Source organism: Lipophrys pholis (assembly GCF_963383615.2).
Source record: "Lipophrys pholis genome assembly, chromosome: 1".
NCBI classification, from domain to species: domain Eukaryota; kingdom Metazoa; phylum Chordata; class Actinopteri; order Blenniiformes; family Blenniidae; genus Lipophrys; species Lipophrys pholis.
The window spans coordinates 14,583,271-14,603,570 of record NC_137635.1 but is presented as its reverse complement, the minus strand read 5'-3'; the positions used below and the strand labels follow the sequence as shown (position 1 = coordinate 14,603,570).

Genomic DNA, 20,300 nt, shown 5'->3' with positions numbered 1-20,300 from the left:
GAAAGAGGAGAAACTCTTACCTGGTGGGGAAGCGAGGCTCGTACTCTTCAACTCCCGCCTAAGGAGACAAAAAGGAAGAGCGAGCGGACGTTTAGTTCACCAACTGATACTTTTAGGACAGCGGCCACTCGATGGCAGCAGAGAACAGCGAACATCTCGCCCATTCATCCTCCAACTGCTCAGAGTCAGAGGACGCCACACAATCACCTTCACAGTATTTACAGCCACCAAATAACCTCAAACACAGGTTTGTAGACTGTGAGAGGAAACCATACAGGCACAACTCTACCAGCTATACTAGTTGTTGGTTGTTTTTTTTACATTGAAAACACCTCAACTAAAATGTTTTAAGTCTGTCTGAAATAATAACTGTGATACTAATCCGGTTTAAGAGAAATGTCATTTGGATGTAGTTTTGATTTACAATGATGATTCATGTTTATGTGGAGTCAGCATGTTCTCCCTGTGCATCACTGCAGGTACTCATGCAGGATGATGATCCCCAGGCTGAGTAACGGAAGCTTTCGAGACATGTCCATGAGGAAAACAAGCCCGCTGACGTCGCACGGCTCCACTTAAATGCCAGCGGAGACGTTTCCCTCCTTCACTGCTCCGATACTTTAAATCGTTCCGTGACTGCTGAGCAATTAAGAGCCGCCTACGTGTAGAGTTGCAGGTGAAGCGTGGGCGGGAAGACGAGCCAATATTATATATTTATTAATTTTTAATATTTGTTTTGTTCCTTTCATGAAAGTGGAGGCAGAATTTGTACATTAATTCATTAATTTACAAATCAACATGGAAATGAGCAGAAAGAAGAGAATATTTCTTATATTTGTCTGCCCCTTAGTTGCAAAAAAAAAAAGAAATAAAAGATTTGAAATCACGTACGGTTATTAGACAAGGTTGCGATATAAGACAAAAGTATCTACATTTACAATTCCTCACATTAAAAAGTAAAAAATACAACAACAAAAAAACCCGAAACACTTTTACAGCACAGAAAAAACACTGGAGCTTGAACACTAAAAAGGTTTTCTTGTCTTCTAGGAAAGTAAAGTTTTGTGTTCCTAAAATAAAAAACACTGTTTTATTGAGTCAAAAAGAGGATGGCGGCAGCTTTTATCTCTTTTTTTCTTGGATTTCATGATCCAATATATATATAAACACTTATTCAATTAATAAAATGTGTGCATTTATTAAATTAAATTCAATTTAATATGTGACAACTTTGCTACCAGAGCCAGATATTTATAGATCTTTATATTCTTCAGAAGTCATTGAATTCATTGAGTTCACTTTGTATGACTTTAGCTAATTCTAAACATGCGATAAAAATATACTCGATCAATCTATTTTAATTCTAAATATTAAAAGACGCTACAAAAATGTGTTTCAACGTAACTAAATGTCGGTTTACCTCCAATTGTTCCTTTCATGTGAAGATAACTGTTAATTGAAAAGTGAGTGTTTCTACCTGTGGGAAGCCCGGTACAGCCACGCTGTAGGGCCGCTGCTGCTGCTGCTGCTGCTGCTGCTGCTGCCTGCCGTGCAGCGCCGCGCTCTGCGCCGCCATGCGAGGGTGGGCGCCATAGTCGGCGACGGGCAGAGCGACGTCTTCTCGCTCCAGCAAGTTTCCCGTGCTGCTGCTCTTCCCGTGGTGGAGGCTGGATGCCACACGGAGAAACAGGATGGTGAGGATGCAGGAAACACGTTTAGATTTAATTTCATAAAAGAAAGTGAGGCTCCTAATCTGCCCATTGGGCGTTGCTTTGTTTCAGCAAAAGGAGCGAGCTACCGTATTTTGTGGACAATAACTCACACTTTCTTCGCGAGTTGTGAAACTCATATCAGATTAAATCCCATCTGGGACCACTAGATGTCGCTGTTTAACAACAGAATGATGCTACATTGCCACAGAAAACCTCAAAATAAGGCTTATCGGGGACTTTTCATGTAGCTTTTTCATAAAAAGTCCAACAAACATGAACGTTTTCAGGATGGACATGTATTTTTTAAAAACTGAGGTGAGGCTCTGGAGTCTTCAGGATTTCTGTTATTAAGGCTTCCTCCTGGTCCTGGTCTAATCCAGATCAAACTGAGTTAAATGAGCCTCCTGAAATGTGCTCATCCCAACTATTCACAACAGATTTCTGCGCCTCACAGAATCAAAGAACCTCCTCTTACTTGTGGACTCGAAGTTGCCTCATGGAGTCGCCCTCGTTGTCTGAAATCACGCGCGTGTAGGAGAAAGGAAACCAGCCACGCCTGCAATTTACAAAAAAACACCACAAAACACAGTGAGACATTCTGACGGCGACGTGAGCCGGGTGAGCTTCTCTGTTGAAACCTGCACTCACATGCGAGTCTTCTCGTTCTCGCCGTAGTGCCAGCCATCACGGGCCTCGGGCACCAGCAGGGTGATCACGTCGCCCTCGGAGAAGCTCAGCAGGGTGCTGTTGTCTCCGGCAGCGTGCGAGAAGATGGCCTGAACCCGAGTTCGCCCGTTTCTCTCCAGACCTGCAGCCATGGAGCTGGACCGGGGCAAAGTACGAGTCTCTGCTGTCGGCAGACAACCACAGGACGAGGTCAGAAGACTTTCAGCCACATTTTGTGTTGGTTTTTGAGTATTTGGGGATTGTTCCAGGCTAGTTTTCCCCAGTCATTCTGCTCTATTCCACTTGATCTCATGGCTTCAGGCTCGTTTCTGACTGAATATAAGACAAACCGTAAAGCGAGTTTTGTACTAACCGATTTTGGGTTAGATTAAGCAAACAAACCTTTGGATTAATCCAGCTAGTTTTGACTAAATAGGACTAATTTTAGGATGGCTTTAAACCAGCTTCCCGTTAGTTTCGACTCAACTTTTATATTTTTCAAGCAAATTTTGACGGTTTCAAGCCAGCTTTTGAATAAACCTCTACTTTCATTCTGTTGAACTTTGACTGGCTTCATGCTCGCTTTCATTTTCAGACTAATCTGTTCACTTTGGAAAGGCTTTTTTTCTTTATATTTCCACTGAACTTGGCGAGACAAAAGAAGGGAGCATTTTATCTTATTTTTCATGGATTTCATAAACGTTACATATAAGAAGACATAAGAAAACATTATATATATATATATATATATATATAGTATATTTCATCCATTTAAGAGACACATATTTCCCTGTAGGAATTCACCAGATGGACGGCTGTCTTTTGAAACTTTAAGTGAAACACAGTTACAGTATTCTATTTTTTACCTGAACCTGAATCTTTTATTCCCTCCTGCTTTGGCCTGTTTCTTATTAAGTCTGCGCAGAGTGTGTGAGGGACACATTCTATTAACTCGGTTGTAGATCGGAGACTTTGCAAGTAATACACTCCCGTGAGTATTGAGACAATAAGGCCTCTCTGTGTGTGTGTGTGTGTGTGTGTGTGTGTGTGTGTGTGTGTGTGTGTGTGTGTGTGTGTGTGTGTGTGTGTGTGTGTGTGTGTGTGTGTGTGTGTGTGTGTGTGTGTGTGCGTGTGCGTGTGTCTCCTCACTCAGGGTGGTCTTGCTCTTGGCCGGGGCCACCTTGCGGACAGGCAGAGTGTTGGAGTACACCTCCCCTCCGTGTCTCTGCGTCTGGGGGGAAACTTTGCCCTGGGCCACTTTGCCCTCCATCCACTGCTGGTAGTCTTCTCCTCCGTGGGCGCCGGCCGTGCCGTTCATCACCGGCATCCCCCCGTCCACAGCTCCCATCAGCCTCTGCACGCACACACAGTTAATTAACAGACAAACTTATCTGGCTCTCTTTACAGTTACATAAGACCCTGCAGCTCATGAATAATAGGGAGTACGCATGGATCTGGGTCAGGACACACTCATTAATGGAAATACTGTATCCGAATAAACAGATTTAGTCATGAACTTATGGAATAAATAAGAAGCTTCAAAGGAGATCCGCCAAGACTGAGAAGAAATCTGTTGATAATTACATTCGTACTGAAGTAGGTCTTCATGTAAACCGACCCTGTAACCAGGCCACTGTAATGTTTTGGCATTTAAAAGGCTGAAACACAGAGGGAACGAAGAAGTCTGCAGCAGTAAACCCCGTCAGGGAAAACCCACCTGCTGCCCCATGCCGCCTCCAGCTCGCAGCGCCGCCAGCTCTGGAGGCACCGGCAGTGGTTTGGCCCCGGGGACGGGCTCAGAGATGGCCAGGCTGGGGTGGTGGGCGCCGGGGGGCAGGGTGCCCACCGCCCCGCTCATCTGCTGGGCCAGGAACATGGCGCGGTCCGGCAGCTTGTTGGGCTCGGCGCAGGCCTGCTGCCACCCCGGGATCTTCTGGGCCAGGAGCTCTTTACCCTGCACACACATATAATATAACATTTAAAAAAATGCATCTCTTTCTTCTTTTTTTTTTTTAACTAAAGTGTGGAGAAATTACCAAAGATAACTATGAAATTACGTTTTTAGTTTTAATCTAGCATAAAAATCATAATTATAATGATAAAAATCAGCTTGTTGTCCAATTCAGCAGTAAAAAGGTTTGTCTGGAGCATCGTTCTGCTGTCATAGATGGTATGTACTACCATAAAATTGTTGTAAATAGTTTCTCAGGAACACACAGAAGAATTAAAGAACTTATCTTGTTAAAATGGGCAGAAACACTCACTTATTGTACATTTGTTTTTAATGCCCTAAAATCTAAATAAGCCCAGTGGTTAGTGTTAAACTATGTATGGTGAACACATGAATCCACAGTGTGAAGGAAGCTGCATCACAACAGTAGCTCGGTTATATAAAGTTCCTCCTGGTCTGCATTCATCAACAGTGAATAAATGAGTCCCGAATGCCTGAATAAAGAGGATAAACAGTGCTGAGTGTAGGTGTGAGGCTGTGGGAGGGACGCTCCAACAAATCAACAACACAAACTCTTGCACTTGATAAATATGAAAGGAGTTTTGAAGGTTTATGGGTGAAAAAACACCCGATCAAGGTCAGGGAGTCCTGCTGTCACCTAACGAAGACTTTCACGCCATCCGGGATTTTATTCAATCTCATCGCTCTTTAAAAATCCATCAGTCGACTCCACAAGCAGAAAAACACTGAACACCTGAGTCCAGTCTCAAGGTCTTTACCTCCCATTTGTTTCAGTCGTGACTTCAGCATGAAATTCTTCACTGTGTGAGAGCTCAAACAGGAAAGTACAACCACTCATTTTATTTAAAGATAAATGGCTTCTTGTCAATAATGAATCTGTGGCTACAGCTTCTCTGATTTACAGTTTCTTCTTAGGTTACAGGAATTTCTTCTTATTTTTGTCTTTTTGATGAAATTCTTCTCTGTAGTTTATTTTCTGTTTAAATTTCTTTCCCTCTTACTTCAACCTTTTATTCTTTCTATTCATTTATTTTTTATTTTCATCGTCTCTGTTTTGAATTTCTTATTTTTTGTTTCTAATTGCTCTTTCAATTCATAAACCTTTCCTTGACATTTTATTATAATTCCAAGAAATTTACCAAATTATCAATGTACTTACTTACATATTTGCCTATTTTTTCATTCATTTATATAACCGTATTTTATTGATACCATTTCTGATTGTGGAAAATGTGCTTTCCCCCCCCCCCATCTATTAAAAGTCTCTTTTACCCAGAAGGCTGCTTCATTTGCACTATGTAATACAAAACCTAAATATTTCAAGGCCTCGGCTGTAAAACCTTTTCTATCCTCGGTCATTGAAGCAACTAAAATTTCCTTCAGCTCACCCTCTCAGGTTTTCACAGATCTTTAAACTGTCAGAACAGTGCTGTAAAGCTCCACTTGTCAGTGACATTTCTCACTCTGCTGTAGAAACTCCGGGAGGACCGGTTGTGTTCGGGGTGAATTTGAACGGAACCCGTCCGGTTGTCTCTTTGTGCTGTTGCATCACCGCTTCGGCATCACTTCCTCCGTCTATCAATCACTCATTCAGACACTTTGACACCCACACACAGTCTGAACCAGTGTTCTTGTAAAAAGTAGGTCATTCTCTCCTCCTCTGCCTCCCCTTCCTCCTCACCCACTCACCCCTCCACAGACTCGCACATTGCCCAGGATGATGGAGGCTGGATGGTTCATAACTTCTGAGCACTTGAGAAGTTACTTTTTCAAATGAAAGGATGAATGAATTCAGGATGGTTTCCAGAGAAGTGGAAGAATGCCACACAGAGACTTGAAATCAGGTACAGCGTGTCCTAACTTTCTATATTTTCCAATGTAAAGTCTGTATAATAGAATGAACTGGACCGTTTATATAGCCAGATGGCATTGAGAGTTTTCGTGTATATCTACTTTACTTTAACAAGCTGCTGCTGACCTCGTCAGCATGACTCAGGCTCTCACGGCTCTGCGTGTGATCTCCATCAACTTTAACTTAATGCTAACAAACACCTTATTGAAGCTGAAATCCACTTAAAGCCGTCAGTCACAACCTGTGGTCGCTACGATCGCTCAATACGGTGAAAACCAAACGCTGCTACACGACCAACATGAAGCCAGCCAATAACTTCACTTACATGTGTTTGGATTTTATGCCTCATAGTTCCTCTTGTGAACGTAAAAATAAAAGAATATTTACAAATAGTACAATCAACGCTAGTTGGTTTGAGTTGACTCTGGATGGGTGGATGGATGGATGGATGGATGGATGGATGGATGGCTGGATGGTCAGACCTCCTCACCTTGCCATGGTAGGTGCTGCTGTTCTTGGCGATGGCGCACTGGCGGTCCACCAGGAAGCAGTACCTCCTCCTCTCCTCGGACAGGGCATTCTTGTAGCCCTCGGCGATGTAGCTGTCCAGCTCGCCCTGCTTGTTGCTGATGGCCTCCACATACTGAGGAGAACAAAGCACAGCACACGTTTGTTTTAATAAAACTGGTGGGGAAAAAAGTTAGATTTGTGTGTCGGTCTTTAGTCAAACAACATAAATAGGAACAGGTATAACAAAGATGGTTGACGCACAAAATAACACATCAAGACTGGATGCAACGGTGGTCCTTCACCAACACACAATGGACTCAGTTGGACTTCTAAATATTGAAAGTAAGACCCTCGAAATCAAATTTGAAAGAGAATCTCTGACTATCTTCTCCAGTCTTACAACATCACTAAGCGATATAGTGATCGGTTTTATCGCCTTGTCTGTCCTCAGCCAAACAAGACACCAAATAAAGGTAGTTTCAATGATATAAGGTGGAAAAGTAAAAAGAAAGATACCTTAATCTCTTGATAACTACAAACTAACAGCTAAATGAGCCAAACTGAGGACAGACTGGATGCTATAGTCATTCACCACCAACACTCATGGAGATACACTTGTATTTTGTACTTAACTCTCATTGTAGTCAATTATTCTAGCATTTAGTTGTGAAACGAATAGAAATGGAAATTCATCACTTTATAAGCGAAAATAACATGAGATAATGCACCACGAAACCTCCAAGGACTGGACGCTTCTGTGAATTACCACCAACACACAACACACTAATATATTGATATTGATATTTGCATATTGTACACGTCAGCTTTTCCAGGCTTGACAATCAGAAAGTCTTCAGTGTTTTCTTTCTCATTTACATAACCATCTTTGAATTTAATTAGAGATGAAAACCCAGCAAACTACGGTGAAAAAGAAAAACATTGAAGTACAATATAATCTGAAGTGAACTGAGGAAAATTAGATTTAGTCCATTTCTTTTTTTTTTTTAATCAGACGTGACATTTGAAGCATCTCCTCACAGAAAAACATCCCGAGAGCAAAAAAAGAAAAGACAGTCCTTTGTGTAACGCGGGTGATTCAGCGCATTAACAATCGAGGCTTCGAGCAGCTTCAGAAAAATGATGGACCTGGAACCCGAAGGGACCGAGCTACATACATCACAATTATGACATAAAAAGAAGGCGAGTGGCGCCGCCAAAATTAAAGGGAAAATGTCACAGCACATCAGACCTGAAAAGCACGAATTAGAGGAGAAGAAGAACAAGTCAAGCCTCTGCGGCTGTCTGATCCTTCATCCATTATGTGATTGTGGCGTTCATGCAGATTAGCTGAATCGTAACAAACTGCAGCATTTAAACCCGCTCACCCTTCACTCCTGCAGATCTGAACTCGTCTTGTGCTCACTGAGCCCGCGGTTAGCATTTGTACTACGTGAAGCTGCCATCATTCTCTGTCCAGCTCACTGAGGAGACCTTTAGCTTTAGCATTAGTCAAAACTTTGTCACTGCTTAACTGACCTGTTTTCTAAGGGTGTCATTAATCCTGAACTAACTTAATCCTCCTGAAAGCAACGTGAAACGAGCCCCACTGCATGTAGCATTACCCAGCATCCACAGTAGCTGTGCTTAGCATTAGCATGCTAAATGGCAGCGAGCTTCCCTTTTGCATGTTGGAAATTGATCTCAGCAATTTTCTTGCCGTTTCTTGTCGTTAGTTCATGAATTAGTTTCTTTCAAGAAGAGCTAACGTCCAGATTATAGAGCATCTTCCTCTCGTAATACAGACATGAGACATTGAGTCAGTAACATTACCAAGTAACTAGCATTCTTCTGTAACTAATCTAAGAAAGCCCACTATTACTTAAAGGACCGTACTTTGTCATTAACTAACTAAGAGGCAGTGTAACCAGGTGAACCCAACTTTATTTACAGGTTCCCTTTCATACCTCAAAGAAATTCAAGATTCCCACGGACTCAAATGACCCGAGAGTACGTCCAAGCAGAAACTCCACAGAGAGAGAGGAATTTAAAATTAAGTTACCTGAGGCTGTGCTATATAAACACAAACACACATTAAGCAACACCAGGCATTCTAATGAGGCAATTAATAATGCTAATTCATGCATTCATGAGTAAGTCCCTCAGTGAAGCGCTTATGTACACATTTGTTTAAACAAATAAAGGCATTAAAGGGCTAATCTGCAATTTTCTTTAAGTGTAAATCAAACTTATTTTTTTATTTACAACCAGCAACATTTTGAGCATGAAGCAATTTTGACAGCTGGTTATTAAAAATGTAGGTCAAGTGCACGGCTGCGTTACATAAATCTTTTCCACAGCTTAACTAAAAGCATTAATAACTCCCAGCATTTAAAAGCTTTTCAATCACACCGACAGCGATTATTTCCATGTTTTGAATTTTGATTACAGGTTTTTCCATCTCAAAAGGTTCCGGCTCTGGAATGAAAGGCATCTGGGGCAGATTTTTCATCTTATTGTCCAGGTTCTGGATGGTATTTGTCATAAAATGTGACTGGAGAGGAACCTGATGGTCTGTAGAGGGGCTTAGGAAGAGAAGGAACTGTGTTGGGTCACTTTATGCCTCTTTAATAGGCGGAGTAAAAACATCCACTGTCCTGACACACGACCCGTGACTCCAGCCAAGCGGTCATCTTTGACTTTTGGGATCTACACATAGTGAAAAGTATTTTCCAGCACATGAATGTTTGGAGAAAGTCAGGAACTTCAGACTTTTTGAAGAAGAAAGTTGAAAATAACACCAATGTTTAATGCTATCTGGTGTTTCAGGTGAGGAAACTTGTATTTAAGCAAGTCTGCCTCTAAATTGTCATTTTAAGCTCTTTTCATGAGAAGTTATTCATATTGTTTTGACAAGTGGGAAGAAAATATGATTTTCATTGATAATATTTAAAATCTAAAATTATTAATGCAAAAAGCAGGACATAGTCTTTTTTATATATCTTAAATATTAGGTTGCATTGATTGGATTTCTATTTCTATTTGATAAATTACAAAGATTTCCAATTATAAATCATCAATTAAGAGATCATTGGTTTCTTCCTGTTTATAAACTCACCTCATGTGCATTATTCGTGATGTGATATGAGATGGACACGTTATAATGTGAAAATGTCACAGAGTAGTGCGACAAAGATACAATTTGAACACTTAAGGAGATTCATCTAATACCTATCTGTGTTAATAACAGTGCTCTTTCTCTTGCCCTTTAGGATAATCAATCTTGAAATACTGCCGTTGCATCAATGCACAGTGAATGAAAACACCATTTATTCCAGTCCAGTTTGCGATATGTGTTTTGTGATAAAAGTAAATTCTCAATATATACAACGTACACTTCCATATACTGTCCAAGCAGAAGTATTTCAGGCTGCATTGGACATGAATGTTTCAGTGCTTTAAACTCCACACATATAGATTTGAAGAGATTCCTTGAGAATGGATGCACTCGACATTAAAGTGCATTTATCCACCACGGTTCCGTTTCTTTTTCCATGACTCATGTAGCATCAGCAAATCAGGCATGCAGTACACGATGTAATCACTCTTTAGATATGGAGCTCGAATTAGATTCCAGCTAATCATCCTCCAACTCTTCTTCTTCTTCCAGAAGCTCCTCCTGCTTTCTGCTGATCAGTATCTCAGACGTGTCTCATATTTACCTTCTTTGGTGGAAACAGATTCCTCTGCCGTTAAAAAAAACTAACTTTAGGAGGCGTTCTTTGTTCGGTTGGTAAAATTCAAAGAGGCGGGGTGTTAAACAGTGTGGGGTTTTATGCAAATTTATTCAAATCTGCTGGCTGCAGAAATAAAAGAAGCACAACTCAAATGAGTTTCTCTTTGAAACTGACAAATCTCTTTAAGACAATTGAAAAAGGCTGGAAGTAATGAAGTACTGAGGGAGCTTTGGTTTGAGCTCTCGGACAGTTTGAAAAATTGGATTTTCGGGATTAGAAAAGTCTTTTTGGAGTTGAGGCAGAAAACTGAAGGTCGTTTGGGCGAAAAGGTTACAGCATCAGAGGTTCAAACAAGGACCAGCGCTTCATTTCCCCACCGCCATAAACAATTGTTTTAATCGAGCCTAATGACCAACCATGGCCACTGAAATAGGCTTTTAAAGTAGCCGTCTAAAAACAAACTCCCCCATTACAACTCCAGCTTTCAGTAACATTTTACTACCAATTTCTCTCAATCACAGCCGCTCTTACTAAAGGTTCTGCACAAATTCATCCTCTCATCCTTTCTACTATTAACAAGGGAGACGCGGGAGGAAAGTGCAGGAAACTCGTGCTCGCAGTTCCCGAGACACAGACAGAAATCTGTGCAACTAAAGCGAAGAAACTCTCTTTGTTTTGGCCCAAAAGAACCTTGTTCTTCCTACACACACCTTCCTAACCCTGATGTAACGTCTCTTCTCCCACTATCACTGGACCTTGTTCATTTTGAAGAGCAACCTTGACTCAATATTGAGTTTTTCCCAATCAATCGCCATTCTGAGCAGGGTTGAAAACTTCTGGGAATTTTGAAAGTTGGAAACTTTCCACGGGAATAAAAAGGAACAAATCAGGAATTTAATAAATTGAAGTTTCACCCTTAATAGTAAACCTAAATATATTATATATTTTAGCATAACTGACTAAAACAACCAGTTTTCATGCAAGTACAGTTCAATAGCTATGCCATTCCTCCATCACATGCACACAGCACACAGTTCACCATTGAGACCATGCCCCCAACATGCACTATGCTGCAGGGCCACGGCCTTCACCTGGAGAACTGCAGCGCAATTAGCCCCTGCCCTCTGACACCATATCCACTGCGCCCTCATGATGACTTAAAAACTCTAAAGTGTCACTTCATATGACTCATGTAATAATTTTTGAGGGTAATATTACTTATTGGCATCTTCTCTTGTTATACTGCTACTGCTACTATTACCAATATTTGGAATAGAAAATCTCCATTTTGGGTTTTTCACCAAAATCCACACATTTTGATGTGCTTTGTATGTGCTCCCATTTTCACCAAAATTCCATCCACTGTGACTGGTAATGTTTTCTCAATTGTTTTTGGAAACAGTTTGCCGAATCATTAGCAAAAGTCACAGCACCTTTTTCTTGAATTTTCCCACACATTTTGAAGTTAATTAAAAAGGCACCTAGGATAGTAATCTTTACACCTTGCCTCTTAAAGAGGCAGGCAGAACAGAATAGTTCATCATGTTTAGGAAAATTGCTTGGATTTTACTAATTTAATCTCCTGAAACAGCTTCATGCGATTGTGGAAGACGGATGAGGGAGCTTTAAAAAAAAAAAAAAGAAAAAAGAAAAGGGAAAAGGCTCAGAAATCCTTTTGACCACTGCAGCTTTTCACATAATAATCGCTGAAGTGACAGAATAATTTGTTTTGAAGGAAGCACACTTCCCATGTGATGAATCAGTACTTGCATACCGTTTTTTTTCGTTTTTTTTTGCTGAGACTGGCTGTCAGTAGATGAAACCCCACGTTCCTCCTTCCATTGTGGGTGTAATTACATGTGTCACACATGACGACTCGCGTGCTGACGGGGCTGAAGTAGAAAGTCTGCTGATCACAGTTTCAGCTCTGAGCCGAGTGTCCTACATACAGTACATAACACACTCTGCTGAAGACCCAAACAGCTTTGATTACTGCGAACTCGCAGATGGCTGCACACCTTCCCTGACAGACACGGGAGTTTTATCGTCCTTCATGTCTGTCTCCGCGCGGCTCGATTGGATCACAGCAGCTCAACAGCAGCATCTTCCCGCATGTTGCGTAACCATGTGTCACCACAACACCTACAGACGGGACCACGGAGACCCGCGGCGTCTAATCACGCCTCCACTCAGCCCGTTACCTGAACAGAGGGAAAATATGCCTCACTCAACCCATTTACCAGATCAACTTATCAACAAACATTATGCAACGAGGATGAGTGCAGCTGAAGGAGGACGCTGGCAGCTACAGGACTGAATTCAATACTTTTGTCTGAGGTTTCTTTGTCTAATGGCCGCTAGACACTGAAATTTTCAGCTGTCCCAGACGAAATTAAGCAATCTTAAGAGAATCGTGGCAATATCTTTGGCCTGGGCTCTAAATCTGCGGTCCAACGTCAGGGCTCTGTTCATGTTTCACAAACTTCTTTTGCATGAATGTATGGCGCACGCAAATGACGTTTTATTCTTGTGCAGTCCCGTCGACTCATGTACACCATAGGCTGAGATTCAGCTTGTTTTTATTGTGCAATCTGCACACAGCAAACCTAAGATTGCACAGTTTGCAGCTGGCCTAATAAAGATGGTGGAATCTTCCCCTAATTAATATTCAAAATGGACAAGATCAAGTTTGAAGTTGTTTTGTTAAATTCCGCATTTTCCACAACTTTGTTGCTTTCGTTCCTGGTTAATAAAGTAGAAAATATCAGAAGGCTGAATTGAGCTGCTTTTGACTGTATTAGATGGAAGTGTTCACAGCTGTCCTGGAGATATCTGGAGCAGAATAGACTCGAAGAATTTGTATTATTTTCTGTAACATTGTGGTGCAATTTTTGATGTTTACATATGATAGCGTCACATTGGAAACACTCATGTTGGATAGTGTGAATCTAAGCGGAAACCTTTTAAATGTACCCGTCCGGGGGGTTTTAAGGCCCAGACGCACTGAAGCTCAAACCCCACGAGAGTGAGGCAGAAGCCTGCGACACCGGCGGACTGAGAGCCTTCTGATGGCGGCAGAGTGAATTATGGGAAGCAAATGTTTTCTTTGGAAGCTGACAGGCAGGTTGTGTGTGTGTGCCTCCTGCTGGCCCAGAGCCAGATCCAGCATGTTTTCTTGGCACAAAATGCTGTCGTGCATTTTTCTATCCGGCCGTCCTGCAGCTAACCATACGGATGCTTCGCCAACCACAGAGGCCAGACATCTGCTTCAGTCCTCATCGATCTGACGAGAACAGGCCGGCAGGATCTATAAATCCCTCCTCTCACACAATACCAGACCACACACACACAGACACACACACACACACACACACACACAGACACACACTGACCTGCATCTCCTTGTCTCCGTACTTAGACGGGTGCTTGCTGCCTTGACTCTTCCTGCGCAACTTCTTCAGCTCCGCCTGGCACTTCTCCAAACTCTCGCCTTTGCTCTTGTGCTCCATCTGGTACTTCTTCAGCGCCGCCTGAGGAGGGCAGCACAAAGTCAGTAGGGGCAGGGGGTGGGGGCGGTGGTGGCGGTGGTGGTGGTGGTGGGGGGGGCTAGGAGTGTGTCTGATTTGGTTTTTACGACACTTGCTGTAATAAACCTTTTCAGGATATTATAAGCGAGTAGAAAGAAATTTAGTCTGTTCTGAGAAGCATCCTTGGATTCCTTGGGTTTAACATGAACTAGCCATCATGTGAAAATTTGCTCCGGTGAAGGGCAAATTCCACCAAGCACAATCTTCCCAAAGATCTTTAAAGGTCCCATATTAAACAGTTTTTCAACAATTTCAGAGGTCAAACAACATGGTATTCAAAGTGTTTTGCCCAAATCCATCCTTGGTCCTAGATCTCAACCAGTCTTAAAGTCCCTCTAGTGAGAACAGGATGTTTCTGTGTCTGTACCTTTAAATGCTAATAAGCTCATTCATTCATTCATCCACCTTCGCACCCTTCTACCTTCCACAATGGATGCATCAATTCAAATATCTATAGATCAGTTTACATAACTGCATCCAACTACCAATAAATTCCTCCCTCATCATCCTCCACATAACTTTGCATCTTTCATGCACAGTTCCATCCAAACCACCTAATTTAAAAAACACTTGATGACAGAATGACTCATGTTTCTCAGAGCAGAGTAGGGCGTCATTTATGTAACCAGGTGCAGAGGAGAAATGAGACTGTGAATATTGTCTAGAATCCAGTGATTTTTACTGAAGCATGGTTCACGCCGTCTTTCCTATAAGTCGGCTCCACAGGGAGGATCATAACTGTTAAAGATGCTGCTTTATATGAGCTTACAGAAGATTGAGCCTGTTACACAATGAGTTGGAAAATGTGTTTAGTGCTCTGAATAAAAACTGTTAAATCAATTCTTTAGATGTAAATAGTGTTTTTATCAATAAAACTGGTAGAAAACCATCTAAAGGTTGTCCACAAAGCAGTTTATAGCATTTTGACAGGTGTAAGAGAGTCCACGCTCACGTTCAGGTAGCGGGCGTCCAGCTCCACCTTCTTCTCCAGCTCCGTCAGCAGCTCGTTGTGGAAGGATTTCAGCTGCAGGACAAACACAAGAGAGAGCTCCAGTGAGCGAGCAGACGCTGCACCTCAGAGGAGAGACCTTCACTCCCGAGGGGGGACGACTCATGTTGGATTCAGAAAAATTAGAAAAACATGTTGGACATGCATGTTTGTATATGTGCTAAATCGATAAGTGGATCTAGTGTTGAAAAATATTTGAAATAAAGTTTTGTTTTTGGACAGTTTCCACAGATGGAGTCATATAATGTTGCTCAAATATAAAGTCTTCAGCATCTTTTATAGCCTTTTCGCACTGTAATCACTCTAAGGTCGGCAGTGATATGCTACTAACTGATTTGTATTAATATGATGGAATTTCAGATTATAGAGCATCGTCCTCCCTCTAACATCCAGATTATAGAGCATCGTCCTCCCTCCAACATCCAGATTATAGAGCATCGTCCTCCCTCCAACATCCAGATTATAGAGAATCTTCCTCCCACTAACTAACAATCTCAGTTATTGAGTCACAGCAGCACTACAATAAACTATGTGACCATTGTTAACATCGGACCCTCCAAGAGGAACTTTTGCGAAGTAACTAGTTACTTTTTACTTAGTGAATCAATGAAGTAACTCCACTACTTTTTGAAAAAGCTCTAATATTCAGCAACTTCCTTCTTATCGTGAATGTCCGCAGACCTCACGTCTCCTTAAATGAACAGTCGAGAGACATCTGCCGAAGATTAACGGCTTCTTTCAGACTTTCTTTCTCCCCTGGAAATGCAGAGTCGACTGTTTAAAGACTGTTTAAAAAGTCAGAACATTTTCCTGAACACGGCCCCACATTAATCTCCTGATGTGAGAGTGTCAGGTACACAAAAATCCTCATTGTAGCTTTGAACTTTTCCCATTTGAAAACATCTTTTAAGGACAATTTGCATGAAGTAGGAGGCCGGCTGAGGCTCACTCCTTTGACTGAGCGTCACCTTTTAATATCCCTAAAATTGACCAAATTACTCCGTCCGCGGCAGTCAGTCTGTAATTTTACTAAGTATCAAAGGCTCAGTAAACAAACTGCTGCCATCAGATGATAGAAACGAACTAGAAGTAAAGAGAAGGGCTTTGTATTAACCCCTTACATACTGTTGTTGACATTAGACCGCAGTTTAAATACCTGACATGCAATTCTTTCACTCTGAAATTAGATAATTGATCATAAAGTGACTAAAAATACACAAAATTTGGTTTAAATATAGCTTTGATCGATCAGTTAAATAGAGAAAAATCCATCCATCCATTTTCTTCCGCTTATCCGTTTCCAGGTCGCGGGGGTGTCAGTCTGAGCACCGTCACCCAGATCACATTGCACCAATTAAGAACCTTCCTGCAGGTGGTGAGCCCACGGGAAGGTGGCGCCCGGCGTGGGACACAAACCCACCACCCTGAGATTGTGAGTCTCATGCTCTACCAACTGAGTTAGCCGGGGGATAGAGAAGAATGGTCATTAAAATTTGACACTCAGCCGTCGCGTTTCATGTCTCGTATTGAACTTCCCCTGCTCTTTGAAACACTTATTGGGAATTAAACATATGTTTAGTCATGTCAGATAAGTCACATGCAGACTGTTTGGAGATTATGTATTATATAGATGTATCTTGAGAGACTCACATGCAACTGTGTGTAGATGACACTCTAACCTGAACGCCTCACATGGAAACTGTACATGGATGATATATTATACAGAATGTATTGTGAACGCGTCGCATGCAGATTACTTGTGGATGTTCCATTATGCGGATGTACCCTGAACGTCTCGCATTAAGACTGTTTGTAGACGACATGTTGAAACGGTGTGGAAGACATTTGATCTGTCCAAATGTTTCCAGTTATGAGCCTCATAAAAGAGATGTTGTGTTATAATCCTGGTGGTCGTTATAGTCGGAGCAATACGTGAATCATATGAAGCAGCAGTGTGTTTGTATACCGGCTCGCTGAGCGTCACCACCACATGCTCACCATCTCCTCAAGCTGGATCTGGATCTGTCTGTGCACCTCGGCCATCTGAAAGAGGACCTCCCCTGCAGAGACAGGACAAGAAGACAGAGCGTAAACACACGAGGGAGGGGTCCTAAAGTCGGAAGGGGTGGGGGGGGGGGGGGGGGGGGGGGGGGGGGGGGGGGGCAACAGTACAAACAACGTGCAGGAAGGAAGAGAGAGACAGACCATGCAGCCACACGGGACAGATGAGAGACAGAGTGTGCTGTGTGTGTGGGGAGGAGGGACGACGACAACGACGGACAGGATGAGACGTCTCAAATCATAATGAACGCTACGACGATGTGCAGCACAGACAGAACCAAGAAGAACCAAAGACTTCCTCTAGAAACCTACAGAGATGAAAGTGCTGGAAATCATAATAGATTTTACTGAACAGAGCTTACGAGACTACTGCTAAGACACACACAATAATAATAACAAAATAAAAGCCTTCATTATGTTTTCATCCTTGCATTAAAACATATGTCGTACTACAGCATAACAAGAAGGAGAAAAACACCAAAAAAAGCTACAAAAAAAGACAAAAGATAAGAAAGTAAAGGGTGATTCATGCAGCCAGAGGGGTGCGTGTTGATTTAAGATACCTACATGCTGCCTCCTCTGAATATGCAATGCATTGTAAGAAAAATAAAATAAAATAAAATAAACCAAAAAAAAGGGGGGAACAAAAAGATCTAGTTTGAGCAAAGAACAGAGGGATAGAGACCTGGAGAGACAGTGACAGATCAAAACTACCCCGAGAAAAATGAGACACACAGAGAAAAAACACACTCAGACAGGCAGTTAGTCAAAGGCTGCACTTATTTACACACTGTGCTTCTCTAAGACAGCACAAATACTGAATTCATCATGCTGACGTTACAAAAAAACAAACTCTATCCTGTCAAAATATAAGAAAACAGTGCAGAGAAACAATTTTGACAGTTGATTTCTCACATTTCTGACTGCGAGGACACATTTTTACAGGTTAAAGTGGTCCACATGCAGCTTTAAAACGGCATATATTTCACTAACAAATGACTGTCTAATAAGCATATTCATATCAGACATCTTATCTTTATATGGCGCCAATTGATGAGCATCAACACCAGAAATCAGAAGCGGTTGAAGTTGGAAAAAGGAGCTTAACTACAGTGGATTCAATACACTGGCCAGAGCTAATATTATAACCCAAATTCTTAAAAATGACACTGTGTTACATGTAAATATAAACTAAATTTACTAGTGTCCCAATAGTCTTCCATCTTTTGTCAGATGTTTTACTGCCATCAAATTTAAAATGAGCTCATATTTCATGTTGTTCATTTTCTATCAGGAATAGGACAGTTTCGTTCTGTTTTTTAGTACAGTCAATACAGCGGCCCACCTTTTTGGGGAATGAGCATTGTATGTAAGAATACAAAATTTAAAAGAAATTAAAGTGAAAAAGCTCGATTAGAGCTTCGTTAATTGAAGAAGAGTTACCGCAATACAATTCCCATTCCCAAAAAGTTGGGGCACCGTATTATCTAAATAATTTGTGAATCACATACATTTGATCCCCAAAATAACAATGAAACGGTGAAACGTCTCAGTTTCAGGCAGGAGGAGGGAGCACCAGTGAGAGTGGGCTGCCTGCACAGGATTAATGAGCTTAATGGAAGTGCTGCGGTCATTGCTGGGATTTAGAAAGGTCAGAGCAGGAGGTGGAAGCAGAGGTGGAAGAAACGAGTGTGTGGGCGTGTGTTTACTTTAAAAAACTGGGTTTGAATTTGATTTTAAAGAGCCCATGGAATGAAAAATGTTTCTTCTCAGCCTTTATATCGTGTCTGTGGCCTTATGGTCTCTTGATCTGAGGTCAATATCAGTATATTTTCCCGTCACATTACAAACTTTTTTTCTGTAAAACCGTCTATAAATGCTTGATGACTCATCGTGAACTCGAGGGCGTGTCCCCAGTCTGCATCCAATAGAAATGTTGGTTTTTAATTTAAACCCCGCCCCCTTCACATCTGCAGCCCGCTCACAAGAAACCTCTGAATGTTGCAGAGCAATCTACCAACGCTAACAAGCTAACCCGCTAACCTGCTATCCGTAAGCCAATCAGTTTGAGGAAGGTGACTCACTGCTGCCACCTAGTGCACTGAACTGGCACTACTGAAATCCATGCTGTACCTTGAAGGTTCCCAACCTGGGATCCAGGACCTGTCTTTTGGGTTTTTCCTGCTCTGAGGACAACGTCACACTTTCACATTTCAGTAAAACCTTCTGACCACTTTCTTGGATGAAGAACAGATGTGGAGAACAGCGTGTATCTTGACCCACTACTCTACACCGTCAGAAACAATAAAAGAAAATATATGTACTGAAATCACCCTGCGCCTTCAGCTGCCAAACAATCAAAAATGTTACACAAACACACACATATATATGTAAAATCCGAGTAGAAACGGGACTCACAACAGAAATATAGACAGAGCCCCCCCCCCCAATCTGTTCATGAAAATGGCCGAGCGGTCAAATAGCTTCACTGCTGCCGAACCAGCGCGGCCGGTGGGGCTTTCCGGGTCATTGAGGCAGATAAATGCAGCGACCTGTTCTTTCAAACTCTCCTCTGATTCTTGGAGGGCACCCAACACACACTCCCCCATTTCTTTGCCATTTATTAATAACACGGCCAGCGGCCATCGACAGGCTCCGGACACAGGTCCAGAATAACTCCATCAGACACTCGCTCAATTAAACTAATGTGGATCAAGCCAGAGGGACAAAGTCAGACTGTTTTATTAAAGAAGCAACAGAGAGCGTGGAATTACAAGGGAAATATATAAGCATTAGTTTCTTGCTTGTTAACTGATGTTTATTCAGATTCTTTTTTCTGACTGAGTTTTGGCACATTGTGGAATATTGTGGCTTCAAATATTTTCAACGTATTACCGACTCATCTGCCCAATCATCTCTCCATCCGCGTCTCAACCTGCATCGCAATCCATCTACCTTCATACCTAATTACCAACCGGCTCGTCCATCTTCCTTCTAAACCAGGGGTCTGCAGCTCTAGAACTACATGTTGTTCTTTAGTTCCTGAAAATTATACGGAGCACAATTTTCATCCTATTATTATCTTTTTATGTTATATTTGCATACCTGGTTTATTTTTCAAAAAGACTCTCCTGGTTAAAATCGTTGAAAAGGCTAAAACTGCAATTTAAAGGGTTCAAACAACTAGCATTCAAAAA

The 20,300-nt window shown here is 41.8% G+C and overlaps 1 protein-coding gene across 14 annotated transcripts in view; it reads right to left on the bottom strand.

The window, feature by feature from the left end:
• Positions 1 to 20,300, bottom strand: part of LOC308108075 (BAR/IMD domain-containing adapter protein 2-like) — a 63,983-nt gene that overhangs the window by 8,800 nt on the left and 34,883 nt on the right. For 9 of the 14 annotated variants that reach the window (XM_080460755.1, XM_080460762.1, XM_080460760.1 and 6 more), the window contains 10 exons: positions 17,041 to 17,102; positions 14,986 to 15,057; positions 13,839 to 13,976; positions 6,693 to 6,845; positions 4,096 to 4,332; positions 3,528 to 3,732; positions 2,361 to 2,562; positions 2,188 to 2,268; positions 1,478 to 1,667; positions 21 to 58 (listed from right to left, as the gene is read on the bottom strand). In XM_080460755.1, the coding sequence (XP_080316881.1) occupies positions 21 to 58; positions 1,478 to 1,667; positions 2,188 to 2,268; positions 2,361 to 2,562; positions 3,528 to 3,732; positions 4,096 to 4,332; positions 6,693 to 6,845; positions 13,839 to 13,976; positions 14,986 to 15,057; positions 17,041 to 17,102 (1,378 nt within the window). The remainder of the gene's footprint in view (positions 1 to 20; positions 59 to 1,477; positions 1,668 to 2,187; positions 2,269 to 2,360; positions 2,563 to 3,527; positions 3,733 to 4,095; positions 4,333 to 6,692; positions 6,846 to 13,838; positions 13,977 to 14,985; positions 15,058 to 17,040; positions 17,103 to 20,300) is intronic. The other 5 variants (XM_080460759.1, XM_080460765.1, XM_080460756.1 and 2 more) reach the window with 1 other exon arrangement.